The sequence below is a fragment of the Arvicanthis niloticus genome, chromosome 6, assembly GCF_011762505.2.
Source record: "Arvicanthis niloticus isolate mArvNil1 chromosome 6, mArvNil1.pat.X, whole genome shotgun sequence".
NCBI classification, from domain to species: Eukaryota; Metazoa; Chordata; class Mammalia; order Rodentia; family Muridae; genus Arvicanthis; species Arvicanthis niloticus.
The window spans coordinates 25,420,807-25,444,352 of NC_047663.1; the positions used below are offsets into that span (position 1 = coordinate 25,420,807).

General features: G+C 48.7%; 1 protein-coding gene and 1 long non-coding RNA gene across 10 annotated transcripts in view; one reads left to right on the top strand and one right to left on the bottom strand.

Annotated features, from left to right (window-relative positions):
* The first annotated feature begins 252 nt into the window (after positions 1-252).
* Sp2 (Sp2 transcription factor) lies at positions 253-23,328 on the top strand. 2 transcript variants are annotated; one of them, XM_034505457.2, is made up of 7 exons: positions 253-365; positions 13,306-13,382; positions 14,395-15,366; positions 18,680-18,992; positions 20,179-20,353; positions 20,498-20,691; positions 22,060-23,328. In XM_034505457.2, exons 1-7 carry the CDS (start codon positions 359-361, stop codon positions 22,158-22,160), a joined length of 1,839 nt encoding a protein of 612 aa, XP_034361348.1. In that variant the 5' UTR covers positions 253-358; the 3' UTR covers positions 22,161-23,328. The 2 variants fall into 2 exon arrangements, with proteins under 2 accessions (XP_034361348.1, XP_076792007.1); XM_076935892.1 differs by lacking the exon at positions 253-365 and adding an exon at positions 7,090-7,316.
* The window catches only part of LOC117710536 (uncharacterized), a 29,093-nt gene continuing 8,571 nt past the window's right edge, over positions 3,025-23,546 (bottom strand). Inside the window, exons 3-6 of one of the 8 annotated variants that reach the window (XR_013111063.1) lie at positions 17,112-17,207; positions 16,899-16,996; positions 15,409-15,546; positions 3,025-3,867 (exon numbers count right to left, since the gene is read on the bottom strand). This is a non-coding gene — a long non-coding RNA (uncharacterized LOC117710536). Of the gene's footprint in view, positions 3,868-4,742; positions 5,855-14,932; positions 15,547-16,898; positions 16,997-17,111; positions 17,208-23,546 lie in introns of those variants that run through there. The other 7 variants (XR_013111066.1, XR_004607064.2, XR_013111064.1 and 4 more) reach the window with 7 other exon arrangements.

The following is a 23,546-nucleotide window of genomic DNA, read 5'->3' on the forward strand; positions in this document are numbered from 1 at the left end:
CTAAGCCCCTCCTCATTCAGCTTCCTGTTGCTGTCCATCAACCTCCTAGCAGGCGGGACTTTGCCTCCCACCAGTTGGCTAAAGGATACGTCGTTCAATCCTCAGTTAATTTCCGGTTGGTGACTACTACCGTCTATCAGTGACAATTCATAGCTCTATTGGCCAGACCAACGTCACTCTAGATGCTGCCCAATGATTGGCTGAAAATGCTGTCGGTCCCCAATGTACCGAGCGCTTATTGGTGAGAGCTGCCGTCGCTCGGGCGGTGGCGGGCTCCGGGATTGGCGGGTGCTAGGCGGGCGGTGTCAGGCTCTCGGTGGCGGCGGAGGCGGCGGAGGCCAGGGAGGAAGATGTCGTAATGAGCGGTGGGTCCTGGCGTCTGCCGGCGGCGTCTTCCCGGCCCTCAAGGGTCGGGAAGACGGGTAGAGGCCTCGGGGAGGGGAGGCCGGAACCGGGGGTGCCCCCCTGGGACTGGGACTGGCGCCGGGGCCCGGCTACGGGAGGGGCGGGGGAGGAAGGATTCCCGCCCGGAGGAGGAGCGCGGCTGGCCGGCCGGGCGGAGGCACCCGGAAGGGGGCGTTAGACTCCCCGCCCCTCGGAGCCCCGGGCGGGAGGGCGGCGCTTCCGGGGCTGGCAGGCGGCACGGGCAGCGGGGCGAGCTTGGTACCCGGTTCGCCCCCTTGGTCGGCGTCGCGCCGGGCCTTCAGCCTGCGCCCGAGTTAGCTCCACGCAGGCGGCCGACGCCCCCTCGGGCTCGTCCTGTAGGCAGCCAAGGCTTGAGACCCCGGTGGTGCCAGTCAGATGGGCCCTGCTGGTCTGAGCTGCAGCCTCCTGGCCCGGCCACTGCAGTCCCAGACGGTGTCAGGACAGGAGGAAACTCCCTAGGCAGATGACTACTGAGTGAAAAACCGGCTTTTAAGGTTTATACCTAGACCCTTGAGCCTGCGGCTAGGTATCTGCAAGCTCTTGGAATTTTAGAAGTTTGAGAACTTGTTGACCGAGCTCCCAGACTATGGCCCGATGCCCCAGGCGGGGGGGTGGGGCAAAAATGCACTGGAATTCCAAGAAAGCGTAGGCGCTATCTAGATGACCTAAGAAATAAAATAGATGCTCGCTTTCTTCCTCCATCCGCATTGCTGGCTTGATGGTGCTCAGCTTCCTCCCTTCTTAGGTTTCTTTTCCAGTGCCTTTCTAATTTTAGTAGAAAAGGAAGTGTCTTCTGCTCTGGACAGTTGAGAAACCTGTCCTCACTACATCCCTTGGTTTTGATTCTAATAGTCTGTCATGTTTAATCGTTTCATAATTAACTTGACCCAGGGGGACTCCGTTTGTTTTTTGTTTTTGTTTTTTTTTTTTCCTGAACTTTCCCAGTTTTTAGGAGGTTACTGGATCATTACATATCAAAATAAAAAAGTTTGGGCCTGTTGGAGGCCTGTCAAAGAGGAGAGAAGCAGACCATAGCCAGTGGTCTGTGAGCCACGAATTGGTCCAAGGTCCCCTTTATACAGATTTCATTGCAGAAAGGCAATTAACGTTTCAGTGTGTGCCGTCAGGAACTGACTACAGCTGTTTCATGCTGTGTCCTAGAAGGTCTTGGGCATTTCAGAGGACAAAGCCCTGAGTTGACCCCCACTCTCTGTGTTGATGAAGGTTGAATCTAGATTGCCACCAGTGTTAGACAAGCACCTCTACGGCTGAGCTGTATCATCAGCATTGAGCTGTCTTGGATGGGATTTTTAGCGGTATAAAGGTTAGGGTGAGCCAGGCCACAGTGGACTTGCAGAGGGAATGACAGAACCCAGACCACAGTAGCGTTTTTCCATTAGTGACACAAAGAAGTCCATTGTCTGCAGTGATGAATATAACCGCAGTGTTTTGTTTTCTTTTAAATTCTTCAGGACAGTGAATGGAGCAGATCTCAGAACCTACCCGTAGGGCTTATGTCAGTGTTCTAGTGGTTTCTTATTTAGGTGGTAGGGTATTGAAACATGGTCTTGCCATGAAGCCCTGGTTATCGTGTATTTGTCCTGTAATCTGTGTAGGCCTTGAACTTGAGATCCTTGTGCTTCAGCCTCAGCCTCCTAAGTGCTGAGGTTATGGGTGTGTACCAATTTGCTTGGTTTATAGAGATCAAACAGACATAGGTACCAGTTAACATGAATTATCTTTGGCTGAGGTGATCGATGATGAGCTGTCTAACTCTAGTCCTTCTACTTGGTCATACAGAGATTTCCTCTTTAGTTAAAACCAACAGCCATAAGGAAAAATAACCTGCTCTAACACCATTATGAGGTCCTAAGCCAGGCTGCTGAAGACACAGACTCTGCCAAAGAAAACTAACTAGGATTTGTCCATAACTGGATCTTCCCCTGGGCACCCAGTTGCTCTGAGGGGAAGAGTCTGACATCCCTGCTGACATTGCACAGACGGCCTCTACTTGGATTTGATTTAAACTTGGAGCCAGGATCACTGAGAAGGCCCAGTGGGTAAAGACACTTGTTGCCAAGTCTGAGTACCTGAGTTCAATCCTTGTGTCCCACCTGGAAGAAGAGAAACAACTTAAACACTGTTGCACACAATGACACACATGCACAGACACACATACACACATGCAGAGAGAGAGAGAGAGAGAGAGAGCGCAAAACCAATATATGTATTAAAAATTATCAAAAAATTTGGGCCTGTGGAGGCCTGTCAAAGAGAAGAAAAGCAGTAAAAAAATTGTATGGAGATGTTTGGGTAAAAAGCCCATGCCTTTCCAGCAGGTAGGGAAGTTAGTGTTTTGGTCTTGAATATCTTAGTTCTTCTGGTGGTTAAGTGTTTTGGAGAAGTTATGGTCTCTTGTACCAAGCAGTGAGAAGTCTGACCATTGATGGATATGTGGCAATCCCCAAGCTTTCTTTAAGCAAGTGTTGGCCACGTGGCCCCTAGAATGACTTTTAAAGTTTCTTGCAGCCAGCTAGTAGGCTCTAGCAGTTTTCTAGACCCTGAATACTCCCATTTCTGTAGAAACGGGACATCTTTTTCTAAGTTACCGTTAGTCCATCTCTTCTTTGTTTTATCTACAATCCAACTGGAAACTTTGCTTGCAGACACTGAAAATATCAGTCATTATTTTGGATCAAGTGGATAGTGGCCACAGACAGGAAGAGGCAGAGAGACCTTACTATAAAGGTATATGGAGTGTCGTGAGCACCTCTGAGTTGACAGCATTATGTGACCTAGTTTGAAGCCTTGTGGGCTGTGAACTTGGAATAATCTGTTAGGAGAAGGTCATATATTTATGTTTATTGGGTGGCTTGTCTGGACTGTCTTTTTGGGTGATTTAAAGGATTTGTGAACTTCTTCCCAGGATGTTCTAAACCAGAAACCCAGGCTGAGGGTGGTTGATGCACCTAATCCTAAGGTATTTGAGGTTAAGGCAGGAATATTGGGAGTTTGAGTCCGCCCTAGGTTACTTAGTGAGTTGCAGGCTAGCGTGGTTCTGCTGAGAATGCGGTGTCCCCAGCTGTTAGGTGCTTCTGCGTACTGCTGTGATACTCCTGCATGGCCCATTTTCTTCATTGTGTCCACAGCCAGCTCTCAGGCCTTTGTTTCTGAAACATAGTTGCAGCTCTGTCTCATAGGGAGCTTTCTTCATAACCAACCCATGTTTTTATGAGCAGTTTCCCAAAGGTCCCAGGGCAGAAGGGCCTGGGCTTCTCTTGGAGCCTGGTGGGAAGGTAAAGGTGGTTGAAAGTATGGGGCCTGCCAGGCTAAGCAAGAATGGGGCTCCGAGGTCATTCTTGAGAAGTTCCCTGGTGTCATAGTGGATTTGTTCCAGTTGACAAATGAAGTAGAAAACCTTTTCTGCTGATTCATGGGACCCTGAAGGTAAAAACAAAACACAGGAGCAAGCTCAGAATCAGGGCCAACAGCCAGACCTCTCGGTGTTTCTGGAACGCTCTCCGTCACTGCCTTTCCTCTGGGTGCACTCCTGGCTGGCATGCGCTAAGATGAGCCATTGCTCAGTACAGGGGTAGTGAACGGGCAAAGTATTCCATCTTGCTGCTTCTCTGTGTGCCCCAGAGGGAGCTCCTGGCAGCGTTGAGATGTCAGGCCTGTCACATCGATACACAAGCTTACGTCTAAGTCCAGCTGTTAGGAGTCAGATGATGGGCATCTCATCTCTTACCTACCTCTGTTTCAGCATCAAGACTGCTTACTGGAACCAGCTAGCAGCTGACACAGTGCAGATGTTTAGCTTGGGTGGCCAAGGCTAAGTCCTTTGAGATGCCAGTTTGCCTCTGTGTGGTGATTTAGGACCTTTAGGTACCATTCATGTCAAGTCACAGGGAGAAATTTGGAAGAATTAGCAGTCACTGCAAGTTTCTAAATGTCTTCCTAGAACTTGCTCATTGGGGTTGTCACCTCTCCTGTGGTATTTGGTAAAAAGTCACAAAATGGCTTTTGTGACTATGAATAGGGATTAGGAAATAGCTAGTAGGTCATACAATTAGAAGTGAAATAGTTCTGCCTCTGGCTTATGTTTAATTGGAAACTGGAGAAAAAAAAAAACAACCAAAAAACAGACAAAGATATTTCCCAGGTTTTAGAAGAGTAAGTGGCAAGCCAGCCTTCCTCTCTTCTCCAGAAGAATGAAGTCACTGCTCCTTTCAGAAGCTGATCCTAGCCTGGGGGAGCTCAGAGAACGACTCACAAAGACACTGCCTAAGCAGAAAGGCAGCACGCTTGTAAATAAGGAGATTCTTGGGGTGACTTCTGCTTTTATTTTTCCTGTTCTCTACAACAGAATTCTGAGTTTGTTTTTTAAGATTTATTTATTTATTTTATGTATGTGAGTACACTGTAGCTGTCTTCACCGGAAGAGGGCGTTGGATCCCATCGCAGATGGTTGCTCTTAATTGGAAAGGCTTTGCATGGTTTCCTGGAGCTACTTCCATCATGCTGAAGTTCCCATCATCCCGTTGCCCCCACATTGATGCCGTGACCCAGGCCACAAGCAAACTAGGAGTGACAGCAGTCATGCTTGGAAGAAAATAATTCAGAATGAGACAGACCGATTATTCACAATTAGATGCTCTCATGGTCTGTTCCCCATGCATGTGCTAACTGGAAATGGTAGAAGTGTAGCCCAGAGCCGTAGTGCCATCTGTGGGGTTGATGTACTTGCACTGAAGTGTCTGACCCGACAGCTTACACAGGCACGGCCACACTAACTGTATTGGGTACTGGGGATGGGACCTGTGCTTGGTGCACGATAGCTAGGCAAGCTCTTTAGCAATTGAGCCCCCCAGCCTTCCTTGGTCTCTAAACTCCAATCAGCGTGCTCCCTCTGTGTTCGTTCCTTCAGGATTCATTTATTCACAGATTTACTAAGCAAATATAGAAAGCTCCAACTGTGTGCTCAGTTCTAGAGGTACATCAGTGAGGAAAAGAGACACCCGTGCCTGTAGGAACTTTGCATTCTTAATAAGACAGTAATTAAGTAACTAATGAGTACTTGTTGGGAAGTGGTAAGTGCTAAGGATAAGAATAGAGAGGGAAGGCGGGAAAATGTGTGGGAGAGGCAGTTAAGTTACACAGGGCTTTCAGGGACGTGGTGAGGTGGGGACTTCATGGAACTCTGAAAGAGATGGGCATTGAACCAGTTCTGTCCAGAGTGAGGGGAGGAGGCTAGACCCAAGCAGATGTGGGAGCAAGCAGGACCTGGCCCAGGAGCCCAGGGACTGGGAGGACAGGAAGTCAGGTCACATAGGCCTGTGCATGAAGGTTGGAGCTTCGGCTGTCTGATGCGATGCTCTTGATGACCTCTGAACAGAGTAGTGATGTGGCTTCATTCATGTTTGATGTGCTGAGAACAGACAGACAGATCAGTGGCCTTTTTGGCTGCCCAGGTACAGACATGGATTTCAGTGAATTGAAAAGATTGGAGTCAAACATGCATTTTAATATACCTAACCTTCCAAATATTACATTGGTTTAAAAACCAGGTGTAGTGATGTACATCTGTATTCACAGCACTCCAGAGGTGGAGGCTAGAGGATCAGGAAGGAGTTCAAGGTCATCCTTGGGTCCTTGGTGAATTTGAGGCCAGCTTGAACTCTATGAGACTCTATCTCAAAAACCAAAGACTACTTAGGTTTGCTGAGAGTCGGACAAAGTCATTTACCACAAAGTATTTTATAATAAAATGTATATCATGTAACTTAATACTGTACTTAAAGTGGAAAACATAATTATAAGTATGCTTTCATGTACTATGATATTGAAAAGTTGGAAGCCTGTTGGTTAGCTCAGTGCTTCAAGGTGTTAGCCTGTCATGTCAGACTGAGTCCAGCAACATGGTTCAATCCTAACACCCACATGGGGGAATGAGAGAAACAACTTCCAAAAGTTGTCCCCTGACCTCCACATACTGGCCATGGCATATGTGTAGTCATATACAAATGTGCATACATATACACACAAATAAAATATGTTTAAGATGTTAAAAAAAAGTTAAGTTGAACCATAGGAGTAAGGCGTCTACTCGGTGACTGAGGAATTTGAAAGGTTAGGAATCACAGCTCAGAAAGGAAGGGTAACTTCTTGAAGTCCTGTGCACATCTCAGGTCATGGCTGAGTGGTGGGGTCAGGGCTGGGATGGAGAGGATATCTGTCCTCTCCTTTTGGCCTGTGGCATTAGCAGCCTCTGCTCAGAGCTCTGCAATGAAAGTCATGAACGTCATCTTCCTGTGTGTGATTGCTGGGTGTTCAGTTTCCGGACAGTGTGGAGTCTGTCCCAGCCCATCTTGCTCCCTCCACCCTCCATCCAGGCTGATTCATTCACCAGTTTCCCTGGAGGTTCAGTTTTGTTCTTTAAAACCAGCCGTGGCTTGCTTTTCTGAATTCTTCCAGGCTAGGCAACTGGGAAAGCCTGGCCTTAGAAACTGCTTTACTGGCTTCTGGCCCAGCTAGACTGACCAAAATAGCCACCAGAAGGACTGTTTGTGCAAAGTGAAATTCCTGCTGGGGAGCTACCATAGTGGAGGGCTAAGGAAGCCAGAGCTGGGAAGGTTAAAAAAAAAAAAAAAAAAGCAGCCCTGTAGCCTAGGGTCTAAGTGTGGACTTTGAGCCCCGTTCCATCCTCAGACAGCTTGATAACCGGGGCTCAGGGTCTTTCCTGTTATGTTCTCCCAACCCAGTCGGCCAGAGAAAGCCCACCCCTCCAGCATAGAGCCATCTATGCTCCCTACTCTGTGGTGAGGCCAGCATTGCCAAGGGTGCTACAGGAGTGTGCACTGGCACCCAACAAGGTCATCTGCTTCTGGAGAGTAAGTGAGAAACTACCTCTAGGGATTATAAAAGGCCAAAGGGAAAACGCTGGCTTCAGGCTCCCAGGAGAGGGAATGGCAGAGGAGGGAGGAGGCTGGGTGCTTGGTTCCTCCAAGCTTATCAGAAGAGCTTCCGCAAACTATGGGGGAGGTGTAGTCAGGAGTGGCTGGAAGGGTCCTGGGTTTACAAAGACAGTCTTCCTAAAGTGAACTGGCTGGATAAAGGGAGTGGGCCAGAGACTGAAAACTGCCCAGGAGGCTGTGGGTGGGAGTTCTTCCTGTCTTTTAAGCAAGGACCACGCCTTGGAATTAGTGAATAGAACAGAGATAAACTGTACCAAGAATAATAAAGACCCAATTCCCCTCCTGGAAGGTGATGCTCAAGGTCCTGCTGAGATTGCAGCTACACATTCCTAAGGCTCTGTGTTTCCCCCCTCTCCCAGAACTGTACCGGGAACCAGGTCTGGTATCAGCAGTTCAATGAAGACCAACACAGCTTACTCAAACAGTGGGGCCCTACCTTAGGCCTACTCTCACTGTAATGGTGCTGGATGCTACCAAAAGCCTGACTTCATCTCAGTTCAGAAAGGACCCCAAGGACATGATATACCTGTTAAAAAATGGCTGTCAATAAGTCTTGCTCGGGAGGAAAATGTAAACTGGCCTAAAGGTGCAGCATCAGCTGGAAAAGACAGAAGAGCCCTAAGCAAGGGAAGGGTGACAGAGATAAGCTCCTGGGATCCTAAGGGAGGGCTGTGGAGGCTGGGAGGGGAAAGAACAAACAGGTCAGGAAGGAATGCTCTGGGTTGGGAGTGTCTGGCTGACCCAGTGAAGGGCCACAGAGGGCTGGGCTAAACACAGACCTGGGAGCGAGCCATGGAAGCTGTCTGAAGCCATGTGAACAGACACAGTCCCCCAAGGAAAGAGGTCTTGGGTGAGAAGGGACACTTGTTGAAGAATGTCAGTATTTTAGTGAGAGAGTGAATTTGGAGAGGGCAGCAGCAGGAGAGAGGTCTGGTGACCTGAGAAGCAGCCCGCCGAGTGTGGAGGGAGGTGGAGGGGACGCAGAGTGTTCTACCAAGTTTGACCAAGGAGGCAGGAAGAGAAGGCTATGCTGGAGGGAGAAGAGGTGGACGCAGATGCTATAAAGAGTCTGGAATTAGGTGCTTTTCTGTCAGTCTTGGGTTCTGTTCAGTTCCTCAGTTACCTGATACTCCTTCCTCCTTGCTGCCCTGTTCAACACCCTCAGGACTTTTCCTTAGAGCTGAGACGTGCTGGTCATTATTGCTTGTATCAAAGATCACTGCCAAACTTCAGCCTAGAGACTTAGGGAAGTTTTAGCTGAAATAAATTCATGATAAGATCCAGATTCTACCACTGAGAGATATGCACTTTTTTCTTTCATGAATATTTGGTAAGTGTGTGTGATATGGCTCAGCGGATAAGGTGACTGCTGCCAAATTTGATAACCAGGGTTCAGTCCCTGGAGAACCCACGTGGTGGAAAGAACTGGTTCCAAATTGTTCTGTAACTTTCATATGTGTTCAAACACACACAAAATAAATAAATGAAAAAAGGAGAAATATGCAGTAATTCTCATTTACCTATATTGCTGAATTGTAGGTTTTGGCAACCACATGCTGTGGTACTGTTATTCAGTGCTATAGCATTATGCTCTGCATGTGTGAGGCCCTGTGTCCAGTCCCTAGCACAGAAAGAAGGACGTATAGCATAGTGGAAGCGGTGTGGAGCAGTTACAGAATTATATCTGAGCCCCTCTGCAGCTTTCTATCCCACTCTGCAGTGCTTTCAGTAGTGTGGAGGGAGGGGAGTCAAGCATGACCGACATCACATTACACATTCTAAGCACAGGGTTCTAGATGGAGTGAGGCTTCTCGGAGAACCTGTGGGTGTGTGTCTGCCTCTCCTTAACCATCCACGTCCACACACCAGCTCAAATGCCTCTCTCTTTCCTTCTCGTTATCTTTCCAGAATAGAATTCTGCAGTGGCAGGGAAATGTTTCTCCCATTTGATTGCCCAGGGGCCACGCAAGGCTCTCAGTGACAGTTGGAGTCACCCATAGTAGTTTTAGACTAAAGTATTTTAGGAGCCAGCTGGGGAGGAGAACAGATGAGGTGTGCAGCCTTGAGCAGAGCCTCAGCAGTAGGCTCTGCTTTACCCTCTGACCCAGTGGCTCTCAACCTTCCCATGCTGCAACCAGTTGATACTGTTCTTCATGTTGTGGTGACTGCCAGCCATATAATTATTTTGTTGCTACTTCATAACTGTAATTTTGCTATTATGAATCATAATGCAAATATCTGATATGCAGAATATCTGATATGTAGCTCCTATGAAAGGGCCAATTGACACTCCTTCAAAGGTGTTGAGAACCGCTACTTTAACTTTGGAGCCCAACCAGATTTCCAAACTGACAGATCCAGGGCTACTGAGGGAGAGAGAAGCAGTGAGGAAGTGCTGGTCTGTCTTCATTCTGCTTCCTTTACTCTGCCTACCGCATGGCCCTGTGTTTCTTTTCTTTCTTTCTTTCTTTTTTTTTTTTTTTTTTTTGGTTTTTTCGAGACAGGGTTTCTCTGTGTAGCCCTGGCTGTCCTTGAACTCACTTTGTAGACCAGGCTGGCCTCGAACTCAGAAATCCACCTGCCTCTGCCTCCCAAGTGCTCGAATTAAAGGCGTGCGCCACCACCGCCCGGTGTCCCTGTGTTTCATAATTCAGGAAGGAGATCATTCATTCACTAAGTTTTGTTAAGTAAACTTGAATCCTTGAGAGCCTCCTAGGAGACCAACTGCCTGCCTTCCTGGCCCTGCCAGCAACTAACTTGTCTTGTGTTTTTATCAGCACAACATGATCTGAAAACTTTTAGTTGTTTGTTTTGTTTTAATGTGCTGGGTATGTAACCAAGGGCCTTGCACATGCTAGGCAGGGTCTCTCCCACCCAAGCCACACCCTTGCACCTCAGAAGAATAAACATTTGAAAGAAAATTTAGTCCAACTTTTCACCCCATCTCTATCTCATCTCCAACAGAATATACATCTTGTCTCTGATTCAACAATTCAGAGAAAGGAAAACATCACCCCAGAGGCAGCTGGTTCTGTCTTTCAAAGCTATCTTGAGTTAAACAGACACCTGGTTTCTTGAACATCCACACAGGTAGCTTGGTTTTGTCCTTTGAACTTACATATAGAGTAAGTACCATGGTCAGAAGCTTGAAAGTCTCTCATTGGAAATACCCCTTAGAATGGGCCCAAGACTCCAAATATAGCCTTGTGTGGGGAATAATATATGGCAATATTATTTTTTTATCTTATAATTGAAATTTTTTAGGTATTTTTTAAAATAGCTTTTGTTAGCCAAACATGGTGGTGCATGCCTTAAATTCCAGCAGTTGAAAACAAAAGCTAGACTAGTGTGACACTCAGTAAGTAAATAATTAATTAAAATAAAATGACAATTACCATAAGGAAAACATGCCAGTAAAAAGAGCCAAGATGCCTGTGTTCCCTGGTCCTGAGCCCAGTCTGAGTTGGAGATAACTTGCTCATACCCACCAACTCTTAGTCCTAAGTTATATGATCACCCTGCCTTCATTTCCTCCTTCTTCACAAAAATATTATGAGCATTTCAATGTGAGTTGAAACAAAATGCATGGTGCATGCTTTTTACCGGTGGGTCCATCTAGAACCTTTCAAAGCCCACAGGATGGGTTTTTGCAACTGCATGCTTTTATCTGTGGTTGTTCCTTCATAACTGCAGTGATTCTACAGAGAGAGATTGGTGTCTCAGGGCTTGAGGCCTGGTGACCACTGATGGCACTGTGTTGCTTCCTGGCCAGCCAGCCTACCTGTTTCTCCTTTACCTTTTATCTTTCAGGGGCCTGAAAAAACAAGCATGAATGGTTGTGTTTCTCCCTGAGCTCTGTCCTCACCAGACTCCTGACATGGGCTCAGTTCCTGAGCTTTTGTCCCTTGAGTTTCCCTAGCTGTCTTCCCCATCTCTCTGTTTCCTGGAATTTGCTTTCCTAATGTCTGGGATACCAGCCTGACTTCCCAGTTGTTTTGCCTTAGTGATTTGACTTTTCCATGGCAGAGTCTTTCACCCCAAGCTCTTAGGACTTCGTTTTTCCTGTGTGTGTGTGTGTGTGTGTGTGTGTGTGTGTGTGTGTGTGTGTGTGTGTGTTTGTATTTCTTTGTTCTTTGGGGCACTGGGCTCAGCGTGTAACCCTGGCTGGCCTGGAACTCACTATGTAGACCAGGCTGGCTTCACCCTCCTAGAGACCCCTTCCTCTGCCTCCACATGCTGAGAGGTTAAAGGCATGTGCCACCACATCCAGCCTTTTGTTTGCCCTTAGTTTGCTTAAAATTGTACATGTATGGGTTTTTCCTGCATGTACGTTTATACCATCTGCATGTGTGCAGCATGCACTGGAGGCCAGAAGAGGTCATCAGATCCCTTAGAACTGGAGTGACAGAGGACTGTGATCATCATGTGGGTGCTGGGAATTGAACATGGGTCCTCTAGAAGAATAGCCAGTGTTCTTAACCACTGAACCATCTCTCCAGCTCCCAATCTTGTTTGCCTTTTAAATCAAACTTAAGTGCAAGGTAGAATTTCCTTTATTAGTTTCTCCCTTATTAAAAGTAAGTGGCTGGGCCTGGTGGCACTGTAATCCTAGCCCTCGGGAGGCTAACTAATGAGTTCTAGGCCAACCTGGGATATGGTGCAAGATTCCTGTCTCAAATAAAGTAAAAATAAACTTAAAAATTATAGGAGGATACAGTGATCCCTTAGTACCCACAGAAGATTGGCTCCAGGAGCTCTTGGAGATAGCAGAAGCCATAGATGTTGAAGACTTTTCTATAATTGTGTGGAAGTTACATATAAGCTACATCTACTGTATACTGTAAATCATCTGCAGATTATGTAGCACCGACATTTTTTTGATGCATGGTTGGCTGAATCTGTGGCTACAGAACCTATGGCTATGGATGGGGGTCAACTATCCAATTGTGGGGAAATGAGAAAATGCAGTAAAATGAGAAAAATTCTGCCAGCTATTACTATACCTACACAAAAATGGAATTCACTCAGTGTTCATTCTTTTTTGTAGTTGTTAGCTCTGCCTGGTGTATGACCTACACAGTCATATCATGTCCTACGTGAAGGTGTAAGATCACTTACAGCACTGGTTCTCAGCCTTCCTTACACTGTAGCCCTTTAATACAGCCCCTCATGCTGTGGTGGCCCCCAAACATTAAATTATTTTTTTCTGCTACTTCACAGCTGTAATTTTGCTACTGTTATGAAGTGCAATGTAAATGCTTTTGAAGAAGTTAGCAAACTTCTTCAAAAGCATTTACATTGGCTTCATGACCCATAGGTTGAGAACTGCTGATTTAAGGAATTGCCATCTTCTGGTTCCTGGGGCCTTTGTGTCTTTGTGTGAAGGTTGAGCGACAGCCTTTAGACTAGGACAGGTATGTCCTGCTGCTCAGGAATGCTGGCCTGGCCTTTCTTCACTCCCAGACTGGTTCACATCTAGCTCCAGCTGGATTGAGCTGGTAGCTCGCCTTAGAACAAGACTTGGCTAGAGGCTTTGCCCCAATGAAGAGATTCAGATCTAGAGGGCCACCAGTGTCCACCAGGGGGCACTCGACTCACCACAGCCTGTCCTGACACAGGAGTCTCCCAGTTTTCCCAGTCTTCTATGGATGGTTGTGGGGACAATGTGGTGAAGGCAGGCCTGGCCTGAATAGATGAGTGTAACCAAAGGAAATGGTCACCTTGACAAGCCCGGGGCTGTGATGTTAGAGCTTGGCTTTGCAGGACAAACCATTTACCTGTTGGAAAAGCAGCTCAGAGGAAAAAATATAAAAAGGAAAAAAAAAAAAAAAAAAAAAAAGGCTGAGGCAAGGGGCCTTGGGTTCTCTTCAGGTGTTTTTTATATCCCCCATCTTTCTCCCTACAGATCCACAGATGAGCATGGCCGCCACTGCTGCTGTCAGTCCCAGTGACTACCTGCAGCCTGCTGCCGCTACGACCCAGGCAAGTACACAGTGGGCTGTGAGGGGCCAGAGCCTGGGTGGATTGCTCAAGTGGGTTTTCTGCCTCACTCAGACCCGTTTGCTCTCACTGCAGACACCCAGAGAGATATGCTTATTCTCATTTCTGAACTAAGACATAGTCACCTGGCTAAGATGTCAAAGTCGGGTCAGACAAAAAGAGCAGTGTCACACTTGGCCCCTGGGGCTGGGGCCATGGCTGTTAGTAAAGTCCTTGCTGCACGTGCACGAGTACCTGAGTTCAATTCCAAGCACCCATTTAAAAAGCTGAGCTGGGCTTAGTAGTACACAAGAGAGGCAGACAGAGAGGAATCCACTGACGTTCACTGGCCAACTAGTCTTGCCCAGTCAGTGAGTTTCAGATTCAAAAATTAAGGTAAGGAGCCGGAGAGGTGCTCAGTGGTTAGGAGCACTGGCTGCGCCTCCAGAGGACCGGCTTTGATACGGGGGCTCATACTCCAGTGGCAAGTGATCTGATGCCCTCTCTGGCCGCTGGAAGCATCAAGTACAAGTACTCGAGCGATACATAGACATACATGTAGGCAAAACAACCCAAATACATTAAATAAATAATTTAATAAACAAGGTAGAGTCACAGAGTGAGAATTTAACATTAGGCTCTGGCCTCCACATACTCTGACTCAAAAGTATCTACATATCTATACGAACATGCATACATGTATACAACACACACTGCAGAACAAAACCAGACACCCCTTATTGAAAGCTAGTTCATGTCATCTTCCCTCCCCATCACCTCTCCTCTGCCTCCTGTGCTGACTTGGTAGATTTCCATCTGATACCTGGGTGTGTCGTTATCCCTGTTAACACTCAGCCAGCAAGGCCAGGGGGAGAAGAGCCTATGCTATTGGTCTGTAGCTTGCCACCGGTGGGGAAGAACTCAGGGTTGGGGAGCTGCTGAGATGACAGGATCTCCGAAGGCAGTGTCTAGTTAGTCAGCCCATCTCACTCCTTTCTTCTGCTGGTTTTTGCAGGATTCCCAGCCATCTCCCTTGGCCCTGCTTGCTGCGACATGTAGCAAAATTGGCCCCCCAGCTGTTGAAGCTGCAGTGACACCGCCTGCTCCCCCCCAGCCTACCCCAAGGAAACTGGTCCCTATTAAACCTGCCCCTCTCCCTCTCAGTCCTTGCAAGAATAGCTTTAGCATCTTGTCATCGAAAGGAAATATACTTCAGATCCAGGGCTCCCAGCTGAGTGCCTCCTATCCTGGAGGGCAGTTTGTGTTTGCAATCCAGAACCCCACCCTCATCAACAAAGGGAGCCGGTCAAATGCAAGTATCCAGTACCAAGTCCCTCAGATTCAAGGGAGCAGTTCCCAGACCATCCAGGTGCAGCCCAGTCTCACCAACCAGATCCAGATCATCCCAGGCACCAACCAAGCCATCATCACCCCGTCAACATCCGGCCATAAGCCTGTCCCTATCAAGCCAGCTCCTGTCCAGAAGTCAAATACGACTCCCACCCCTGTGCAGAGTGGGGCTGGTGTGGTGAAGCTGACAGGTGGAAGTGGCAACATGACGCTCACCCTGCCACTCAACAACCTGGTGAACACCAGCGATATTGGGGCCCCTGCTCAGCTCCTCACTGAGAGCCCCCCCACCCCAATGTCTAAGACTAACAAAAAAGCCAGGAAGAAGAGCCTTCCTGTGTCACAGCCATCGGTAGCTGTGGCTGAGCAGGTGGAGACGGTGCTGATAGAGACCACGGCAGACAACATCATCCAGGCAGGAAACAACCTGCTGATTGTCCAGAGCCCCGGTGGGGGCCAGCCAGCTGTGGTCCAGCAAGTCCAGGTGGTGCCACCCAAGGCTGAGCAGCAACAGGTGGTCCAGATCCCCCAGCAGGCATTGCGGGTGGTGCAAGCTGCCTCTGCCACCCTCCCAACCGTTCCCCAGAAGCCCTCCCAGAACTTTCAGATCCAGACAACTGAACCAACACCAACCCAGGTACCACAGTCCCTCTGCCCTGCCTCCCTCTCCTCTGCTCACCCTTTTGGCTTGCTTTTGAAACTTGAAGCAGATCATCACCAGATCTGATGGGAAGCTGGAGTCACCATCATTTGGGGTGGGCAAGAAATGGCTTCTGCCCTGGGGGTCTCTTCAGATCTTAGGCCCAGTAGTCCTGACCTGTAGAAATCAGATAGATATCTGGTCTGTTGTATTCTTTCCTTATGGGGTAGCTCTGGGGGCATAACAGGGTAGATATGTGTACTTTCATAATAAAGTATTTATCATAAGATTACATATAACAGCAAGAATGAGAATTTGAGCCAGAACCATAGAATCTGGTGTAAAGTAAGAAAGTTCAGGAGGAAAAATGCTGACCACTGCTCATGGCAAGAAAAATTAACAGGTGGGACAGCCAGGTCTTTTTCCGGTTTTGAGACAGGGTCTCCCTGTGTATCCCAGGTGGGCCTTTGCCCACTGCCCAGCCCAAGCTGGCTTCAAACTTGGAATTCTCCTGCTCCAGCCTCAGTGCTGGGATTACAAGTGTAAGGTATATCCTTGCTTCTTTCCACCTCAGCCATCCTCCCCCAGAGAGGTTTTCCTTCCAAGTCCTTCATTGTGTGTGTGCATGTAAGCACGTGGGCATGTGTGGTCCCGGCTAGTCTAGGTGCCTCCTAAGGAAGAAAACAGTCCACTCAACATGGTGACCTCTAGTTTCAGAAAGTGTAATCACAGCTCTTTCTGCTTTTGCTGCTGTCAAGTCAGCTGGCCAGTCTGCCAGCTGTTCAACTCTGTCTTTTTAGCTGCCATGTGGCTGGTCACCTTGCTGCTTTTGTAGCTGCTTCTGTCACTTTGCAATCTCTGCTGCTTTTTCCTTCCTTCCTCCTCCTCCTCTTTTTTTTGTAGACCAGGCTGGCCTCAGACTCAAAGATCTGCCTGTGTCTGCCTCCTGAGGGCTGGGATTAAAAGCATGCACCACCACCTCCCAGCTGCTGCTCCTTTATGTTCCCAGCTCAGCCCTCTCTAGAAGCAGACAAGAACAGACAGCCTAATGTTGCTCGAGGCAGGCAGGGCAGTAAGAGACTCCAGCAGCCACGGGAGTCAAACTGCTCCATCCCCAGTGTCTGCTGCTGTACAGGGAAATGACCATGAGAAGGAGTGCTCAGAATGAATGTTTGAGCCGGGCAGCGGTGGCGCACGCCTTTAATCCCAGCACTTGGGAGGCAGAGGCAGGCGGATTTCTGAGTTCGAGGCCAGCCTGGTCTACAGAGTGAGTTCCAGGACAGCCAGGGCTACACAGAGAAACCCTGTCTCGAAAAACATAAAAGACTGTTTGAAAGTTGAGTGGGGTGCAGTGGTTCACAGCTGTGAACACGCCTTCAGGAGGCAGAGGCTGGACTGACGGGCATGCCCCCAGGCCTGGCGATTGTGGCAGACTTGAGCAGTGCTCAGCATGGGGCTGGAGAGATGGGTCATGGCTGAGAGACTAGCTCCTTATTCCAGAGGCTCCAAGCATGAGTCCCAGCACTCACGTGGTTCTGCAACTCCACGCTGGTCCAGAGGGCTCAGCATCCTCCTGTGGCCCAGAGGGCTCAGCGTCCTCCTGTGGAGGCGTCTGCACCAGTCACACCTTAGATAGACAGACATTAGACAAAGTACCCACACACAGTACAGTAATAGCAAAAACCAAACAGTGTTTAACATCTACTCGGTATCTACCCAAGGGAGAGGTGGGTCCCCCTCACCTGACTTGGTGTCAGAGGCCAGCAGAAGAGAATGGAGAAGGGGGCAGGTCCTCTCTCTCCTTCTTGCCCTCCCCCAAACTGCTCAGCCAGCCATTACTACCTCAGAGAAAGAACAAGTACAACATAAGATTTTTAAATGGGCTACATACGACAGAACTGGAAAGAGATAAGAGTCTTCCGAATGTATTAAGGGATAGCAGGTTTATATGTTATCCTTTAACTAAAAACTATCTTCAGTATTCAGGAATAAAAATAACCCCAATTAAAATCACAGTTTTACAAAGGATTTTTTTCTCTCTGGATCATTTAAGTGTGAACTCCACCATGTTCCTCCTCCCACTTCCAAATGCTTTAATCCTCCCACACAGGCACACTGCAGCCTTCAAGCCTGAAACTCACTGGTGAACTGCTGGTGTCTAACGGGGAGGCACCACTCAGGTTTCACTGCATGCTTTGGTTAGTATGTCCAACAGTGCCTAAGGACACTATCCATCTTACATGCGGTTGTCACATCTCTCTAGTCAGATCTCTCAGAAAGAATTCATCAAGCCCCCACCCCCACGGAGCTACATCCGGAACTACTCCCCCAGCTCTACTTCCCCTTTTACTGGACAGTCATGACCTTGCTGCTTTTGAAGGCCACAGGCCAGTTGTTTTGTAGAATGCCCCTGAGTTGGTTTGTGATATTCCCATGAGTGGCTTGCATTTGCCATCCCAGTGCTCACAGAGAGGTGAGAGGCAGAGACAGGAGAACCAGAAGCTTCATGAGCCAGCCAGCCTGGCATATGCGGTAGTGAACAAGAGGCCCTATCTCACACGAAGGCAAGGACTCACACCCAAGGTTGTCCTGTGACTTCCACACATGCACCCATACTCTCACACATAAACACACACACACACACACTGGACATAAACTTTACTTTTCTTCCTCTTTGTGTTTCATTAGTATTTTGAAGAGAGACATTTTGGGATAAGATAAATATTGTGTTCCTCTTAAACAATTTTTTAGATTTATTACTTTATTATATATGTGGTTTGCTTGCATGTATATGTACGTGTACTGTGCCTGTGAGCAAAGTATGTGAGCATGCCTCGTGCCTGAGAAGATCAGAAGAGGGAATTGGATCCCCTAGAGCTGGAGTTACAGGTGGTTGTAAGCCACCATGTGGATTCTGGGAAATCTGGGTCCTCTGGAGAAGCAGCTGATCCTTGTAACCACTGGCCCGTCTCTCCAGCCCCTTCTTTTTAAAGACAGTTTGCTGTGTGGTTAAGCTGGCCTCCATGTCACTTTGTAGCCCATGCTGGCATTGTGCTTTTTTATTCATCTTCCAGTTTTGAGATTTAGCAGTTAATATTTTTCCATGTTAAGTGGATTAAAAGTTTGGTTGCAAGTCAGTAACCAGCTCATGCCAGTTTAGTGCAGGGCATCATTGGCCCTGTTAAACATCAATAGTGCACAAGTTATTCTTGGGCTGGATGAGGTGACAAAGGTGTCCCAGTTCTCCCTTGGATAAGGAAGGCTATGCTGCCATCTCTCTTAGGGCACTCTCTTTTTTCTGGCCCCTCAGGTTTACATCCGTACACCTTCTGGTGAGGTACAGACAGTCCTTGTCCAGGACAGCCCCCCAGCAACAGCGGCAACCACATCAACCGTCACCTGTAACAGCCCTGCAATCCGAGCTCCCCATCTGAGTGGCACCAGCAAAAAACATTCAGCTGCAATTCTCCGAAAAGAGCGACCCCTGCCAAAGATTGCACCCGCTGGGAGCGTCATCAGCCTGAGCACTGCACAGCTGGCAGCAGCTGCTCAGGCCATGCAGACCATCAACATCAACGGTGTCCAAGTCCAGGGTGTGCCTGTCACCATCACCAACACTGGCGGTGAGGGGAAGTCCTGAAGCCAGGAGGGTACTGGCAGCAGGGCTTTGCATTCAGCATATGGGACTCCTGAGCCAGGCTCCTGGGATTTCCGGTGTCAGCCATGAGGATGCTGTCCATCCAAGATGATGCCCAGCATTTGCCTGGTCCCCTCCAGCCTCATGGCATGTCCATGTTTATCTGTCTTTACACTTGGTCCTACAGTAGTCCTGTGAGATAGTAAGTCACATGACCACTTGATAACGGCAGGTGTTGAATGATGATAGAGAAAACAGATGTGTCCAAGTAATATACAAACTATATTAATTTGGCTGGTCACTTGCCCAGGTCAGTTGACTTAGGGCCATACCATGTAAAGGAAGTCAAGGCTTCTTTTGGAGAGTGGGAGACAGTGTGTTTCAAGACAGGGTTTCTCTGTGTAGTTCTGGCTGTCCTGGAACTCACTATAGATAAGAACAGCACCTGCCTCCTGAGCGGTGTGATTAAAGGCACGTGCCATCACCATGCAGCTAAGGAGGGCTGCAGCTGAGAGTGGGAGGCAGGGAGGGGTGTCCTGGGCAGCAGGACCAGCTTGTGCTACACAAGAGCTGATGATGAGACATGCTGTTAGTGCAGCCCCAAGAAAGACGGAGAGGGACTGGGAGACGGCTCAGCGCTTAGCAACACTGGCTGCTCTTCCCAGCACCCGCATGGTGGCTCACAACAGTCTCTAGTCTCGTAGGATCTAATGCCCTTTCCTGGTATGTAGACATACACACAGACAAAACATCCATATACATAAAATACATAAATAAATCTTTAACAAAACAAAAAATTAAGAAGAGAGAGGGTGGGCTGAAGCTGCCTAGCAAAGCAGGCTACGTTCTGCACCCGGAAGTCACGCAGCTTTCTGGGGGTAATGAGAGTTCACGGCTCTCCTCATCCCTGATGAACGGCTAGCATTTTATGCATTTGGTTTGTCCACTTTTAGGAGACATAAAGAGAGAGGACAAGGAGGCCTAGAGTGATTTCCCCCAAAGCCCATGAACAAAAATTCTTAGGCGAGTTTCCTGCTAACAAGGGTAGAATCTCAGGGAGGCCTCTGCCCTCCAGTGTTATGAGGCCCCATGATTCTTCTTTAACCAGAGAAAGAGAGAGAAGGGCCAGCCTGGGCTTTCTTTCCAGAACCATGCCCTTCTCTCTCCCACAGGGCAGCAACAGCTGACAGTGCAGAACGTTTCTGGAAACAACCTGACCATCAGTGGGCTCAGCCCCACCCAGATCCAGCTGCAGATGGAGCAGGCCCTAGCAGGAGAGGCCCAGCCTGGGGAGAAACGGCGGCGCATGGCTTGCACATGTCCCAACTGCAAGGATGGGGAAAAGAGGTAACATGCCCGACCTGGGGCCAAACCCACACCCCTGTTTGTTCCACAGGTCACTGAGTGGGACAAGTCTTGACCTGACCTGCTGTGGCTTCTCTTCCTTCCCTCTTCCCACTTCCTCCCCCCATGCTGAACCCAATCCCTCAGGTCTGGGGAGCAGGGCAAGAAGAAGCATGTGTGCCACATCCCAGACTGTGGAAAGACTTTCCGGAAGACATCCTTGCTCCGGGCCCATGTCCGCCTGCACACTGGTGAGAGACCCTTTGTCTGCAACTGGTTCTTCTGTGGAAAGAGGTTCACACGGAGCGATGAACTCCAGCGACATGCTCGAACCCACACAGGTCAGTTCCCCTATGCCCTCATCTGTCCTTTGTGCACCATCACCCCTGCCTGTTTGGGAGCTTCTACACGGTCCACACTACCCAGGGAGGTCACAAAGCCACTGAGAGGTTGCCCAGAGTCAGAAGCTGCACCACACCACCTTGAGCTCTTGTCACTTCTGCTGTTGTTTAACAAGCACTGAACTAGGCAACTCTCATCCCGTCAGTAGAGAGGTTGAGGCAGGAGGATCAGGAATTCAGAGCCAGCCCAGGTAACATGACAGATTGTGTCAGAAGCAAGAAAAGTCCCAAGACAAAACAAGCCCTGAGCAGTGATGCAGTGTGCCAGATGCTGTGTTTAGCACTGTCAGGTAAGTTAGTCCCGGTCAGGCCTGGGAGGGGTGCCTCAGTGACGGCCACTTTGCTGAGGCCTGGACAAGTGGCTAGTGGTGGGCAAGTTGGATTCTAACCCAAGCCCTTGGGCTCTCAGGGCCATGCACTTTTTAAAAAATGAGTACTGGTGATATGCCAGTTTGTTTGAGGACCTAAGGTCCTTCTGGTTCAGCCTCTGTAAAGCACTGTGAACTAAGCCCCAAGCTTGTCTCCCTTCTTGGCCTGCCCCTCTTGGTTTGGGAGAAGGAGCCATAACAAGATTGAGCTAAGTGTTCCAGGCTCCCCTTACAGCAGTCCTGCCTCAGACTCCAGCTGTTGGGATCACAAGTGTGAGTCCCAGACCCAGGGTTTTAAGACAACATTTTGCTGTGTGGCCGAGGTTTGCCTTAATTAAATTTATGGCACTTCTCCTATTTCCTAAATGCTGAGATTACAGCCTGCTCCGACATGCCTGGCTTACTGCAAGCCTGCCTCGATGGCAGCCAGTTTGCTAGTAAGACTGCTCTCACTATTATGCGCTTTAATGCACACTATAGAAAGTGCCACACTATAGAAGGTGCCTGAAGGTTGTTGTGGGCATGCCCAGTGGTCCACAGGGCACACTGGCAGATGCTGTTGTAGTGATGATGTAGTGGAGCAGACACTGGAGGTGGGGGACGTGCCTCAGACACATGGTCACTGTGGTGCTCAGGGCTGAGACAGCTTCCTGCAAGGAGGAAGGTGTTGACGAAGGTTTAACATCCGTGGGACATAGTTCAGAATGAAGCAGGTATACCGAGGCTCAAGGACTAGCAGCCTGGGCAAGCACTGAGGGACAGGGATGGACTGGAGGGAGGTGACGGGGCAGCTGGAGCAGAGAGGTGCGACCAGTAGACCACAGGAGGGGCTGTTAGCGGTGCTTTTCCAGGGGCTCTCACATTCTGGGGCTTCTCCTTTCTGAGGCTGGGGCAGTGATACTGCATGCCCTCTTTGGTAACAGCTATTTCTTCTTCCCAGGGGACAAGCGCTTTGAGTGTGCTCAGTGTCAGAAGCGCTTCATGAGGAGTGACCACCTCACCAAGCATTACAAGACCCACCTAGGCACGAAGGGCTTGTAAGGCTAACTGAGACAAGAGGCCCTGAAGATGGAACACGCCCCCCATCTGATTGGCCGGCCCTGAGTCCATGATGGACAGGTGCCCACAATTGCCCTGGGCAGCCCTCACCCCACTCCTGTTCTGTGGCTGTGTCCCCACAGGGAGGGACTCTATTCCTGTGTTCTCCTTCTAAAGGCTCTGCCCTTCTCACCATGAGCTCCTGGCCTGCCCAGGCTATGGACACTGGCCATGCCCAATGAGACGTTCTAAACCAGGACGCGTGGGGACCCTTATTTCCAAAGGAAAAAACATACATTTCACTCCGTCGAGGAGCAAAGTGAGCCCCCCATCCCTACCCCACCCCCTCCTCAACACTGCCAGAGTCCCATTGTGCCATGCCCCCTTTTCCCCCACTGTGCCTCCTTGTCCCCATCAATTAACTCCTCCTGGGCCGCTAGGGACACCCTGGGGCCCTGTACCCAGCCTCCCACTGACACCCACCTCTGGGGAGGTGGGAGGCTGCCTCCACTCCACTGCCCAGCCCTGCGTGGCTCTCCTCCAGACATTCCAACTTCCTATGAAAGGTCAGACGCCGAGGACTCCCCCTCCCTCTTTTCTACGGAGAACGTTGCCTTATACTCAACTTCAGATGATGAACACTGTGGACGTGCGTGCTTTAAAGACATTTATTTAATTGCTCCCTTCCCTTCTTTGCTAGTCGCCTCCCCTCACCTGCGTTCAGTTTAGGGGTTTGGGGGCAATGCTGCGCATAGGAGGGTCTTTTTTTTTTTTTTTTTTTTTTTTTGTATTTTTTGGTTTTTTCTCACTTTAACAGTTCTTTTCTAAATGACACATTTCAACTCAAATCTGGACTCACATGAAAACACCTTCCATCCTGACCCCTTCACGCCGTCAGCACCCTACCTGCCCAAGCTCCATTGTGTACAGTGTATATTGTATAATAGACAAGTGTGTCTATGACATGTTTTAAAAAACATATTGCTTGTTATTTTTGAGGCTTTTAAATTAAACAGAAATCCAACTTTATTTTTTGTTGTAACTGCTTGAGGATGTTTTATTAATTAAGTGAAGATTTGTTATCCTTTATTAACAATGTATTTTGTTGGTCAGTACTGGGCTGACAAAAAAGTTTCTTGCTAATAAATTTAGTTGCCCGAGGCAAAGTCTGCGTTTGGCAGTTGGGCTTTTTTTGTCTGTTATGTCAGAAAGACTCTTGAGGCGGGAGCTGTGGACTCAATCTCCTGGTCCCAAAGGAGATGAGCTCTCAGAGCACCTGGGGACCTCTGGAGCCCAGAGACTAGTGTGGTCTCTTTTTTCCCCGACTCCCAGTCCTGCTTCGACCACAGAGACTAATTCTAGAAGGACTTCCTGAGCTGGGCGACTACT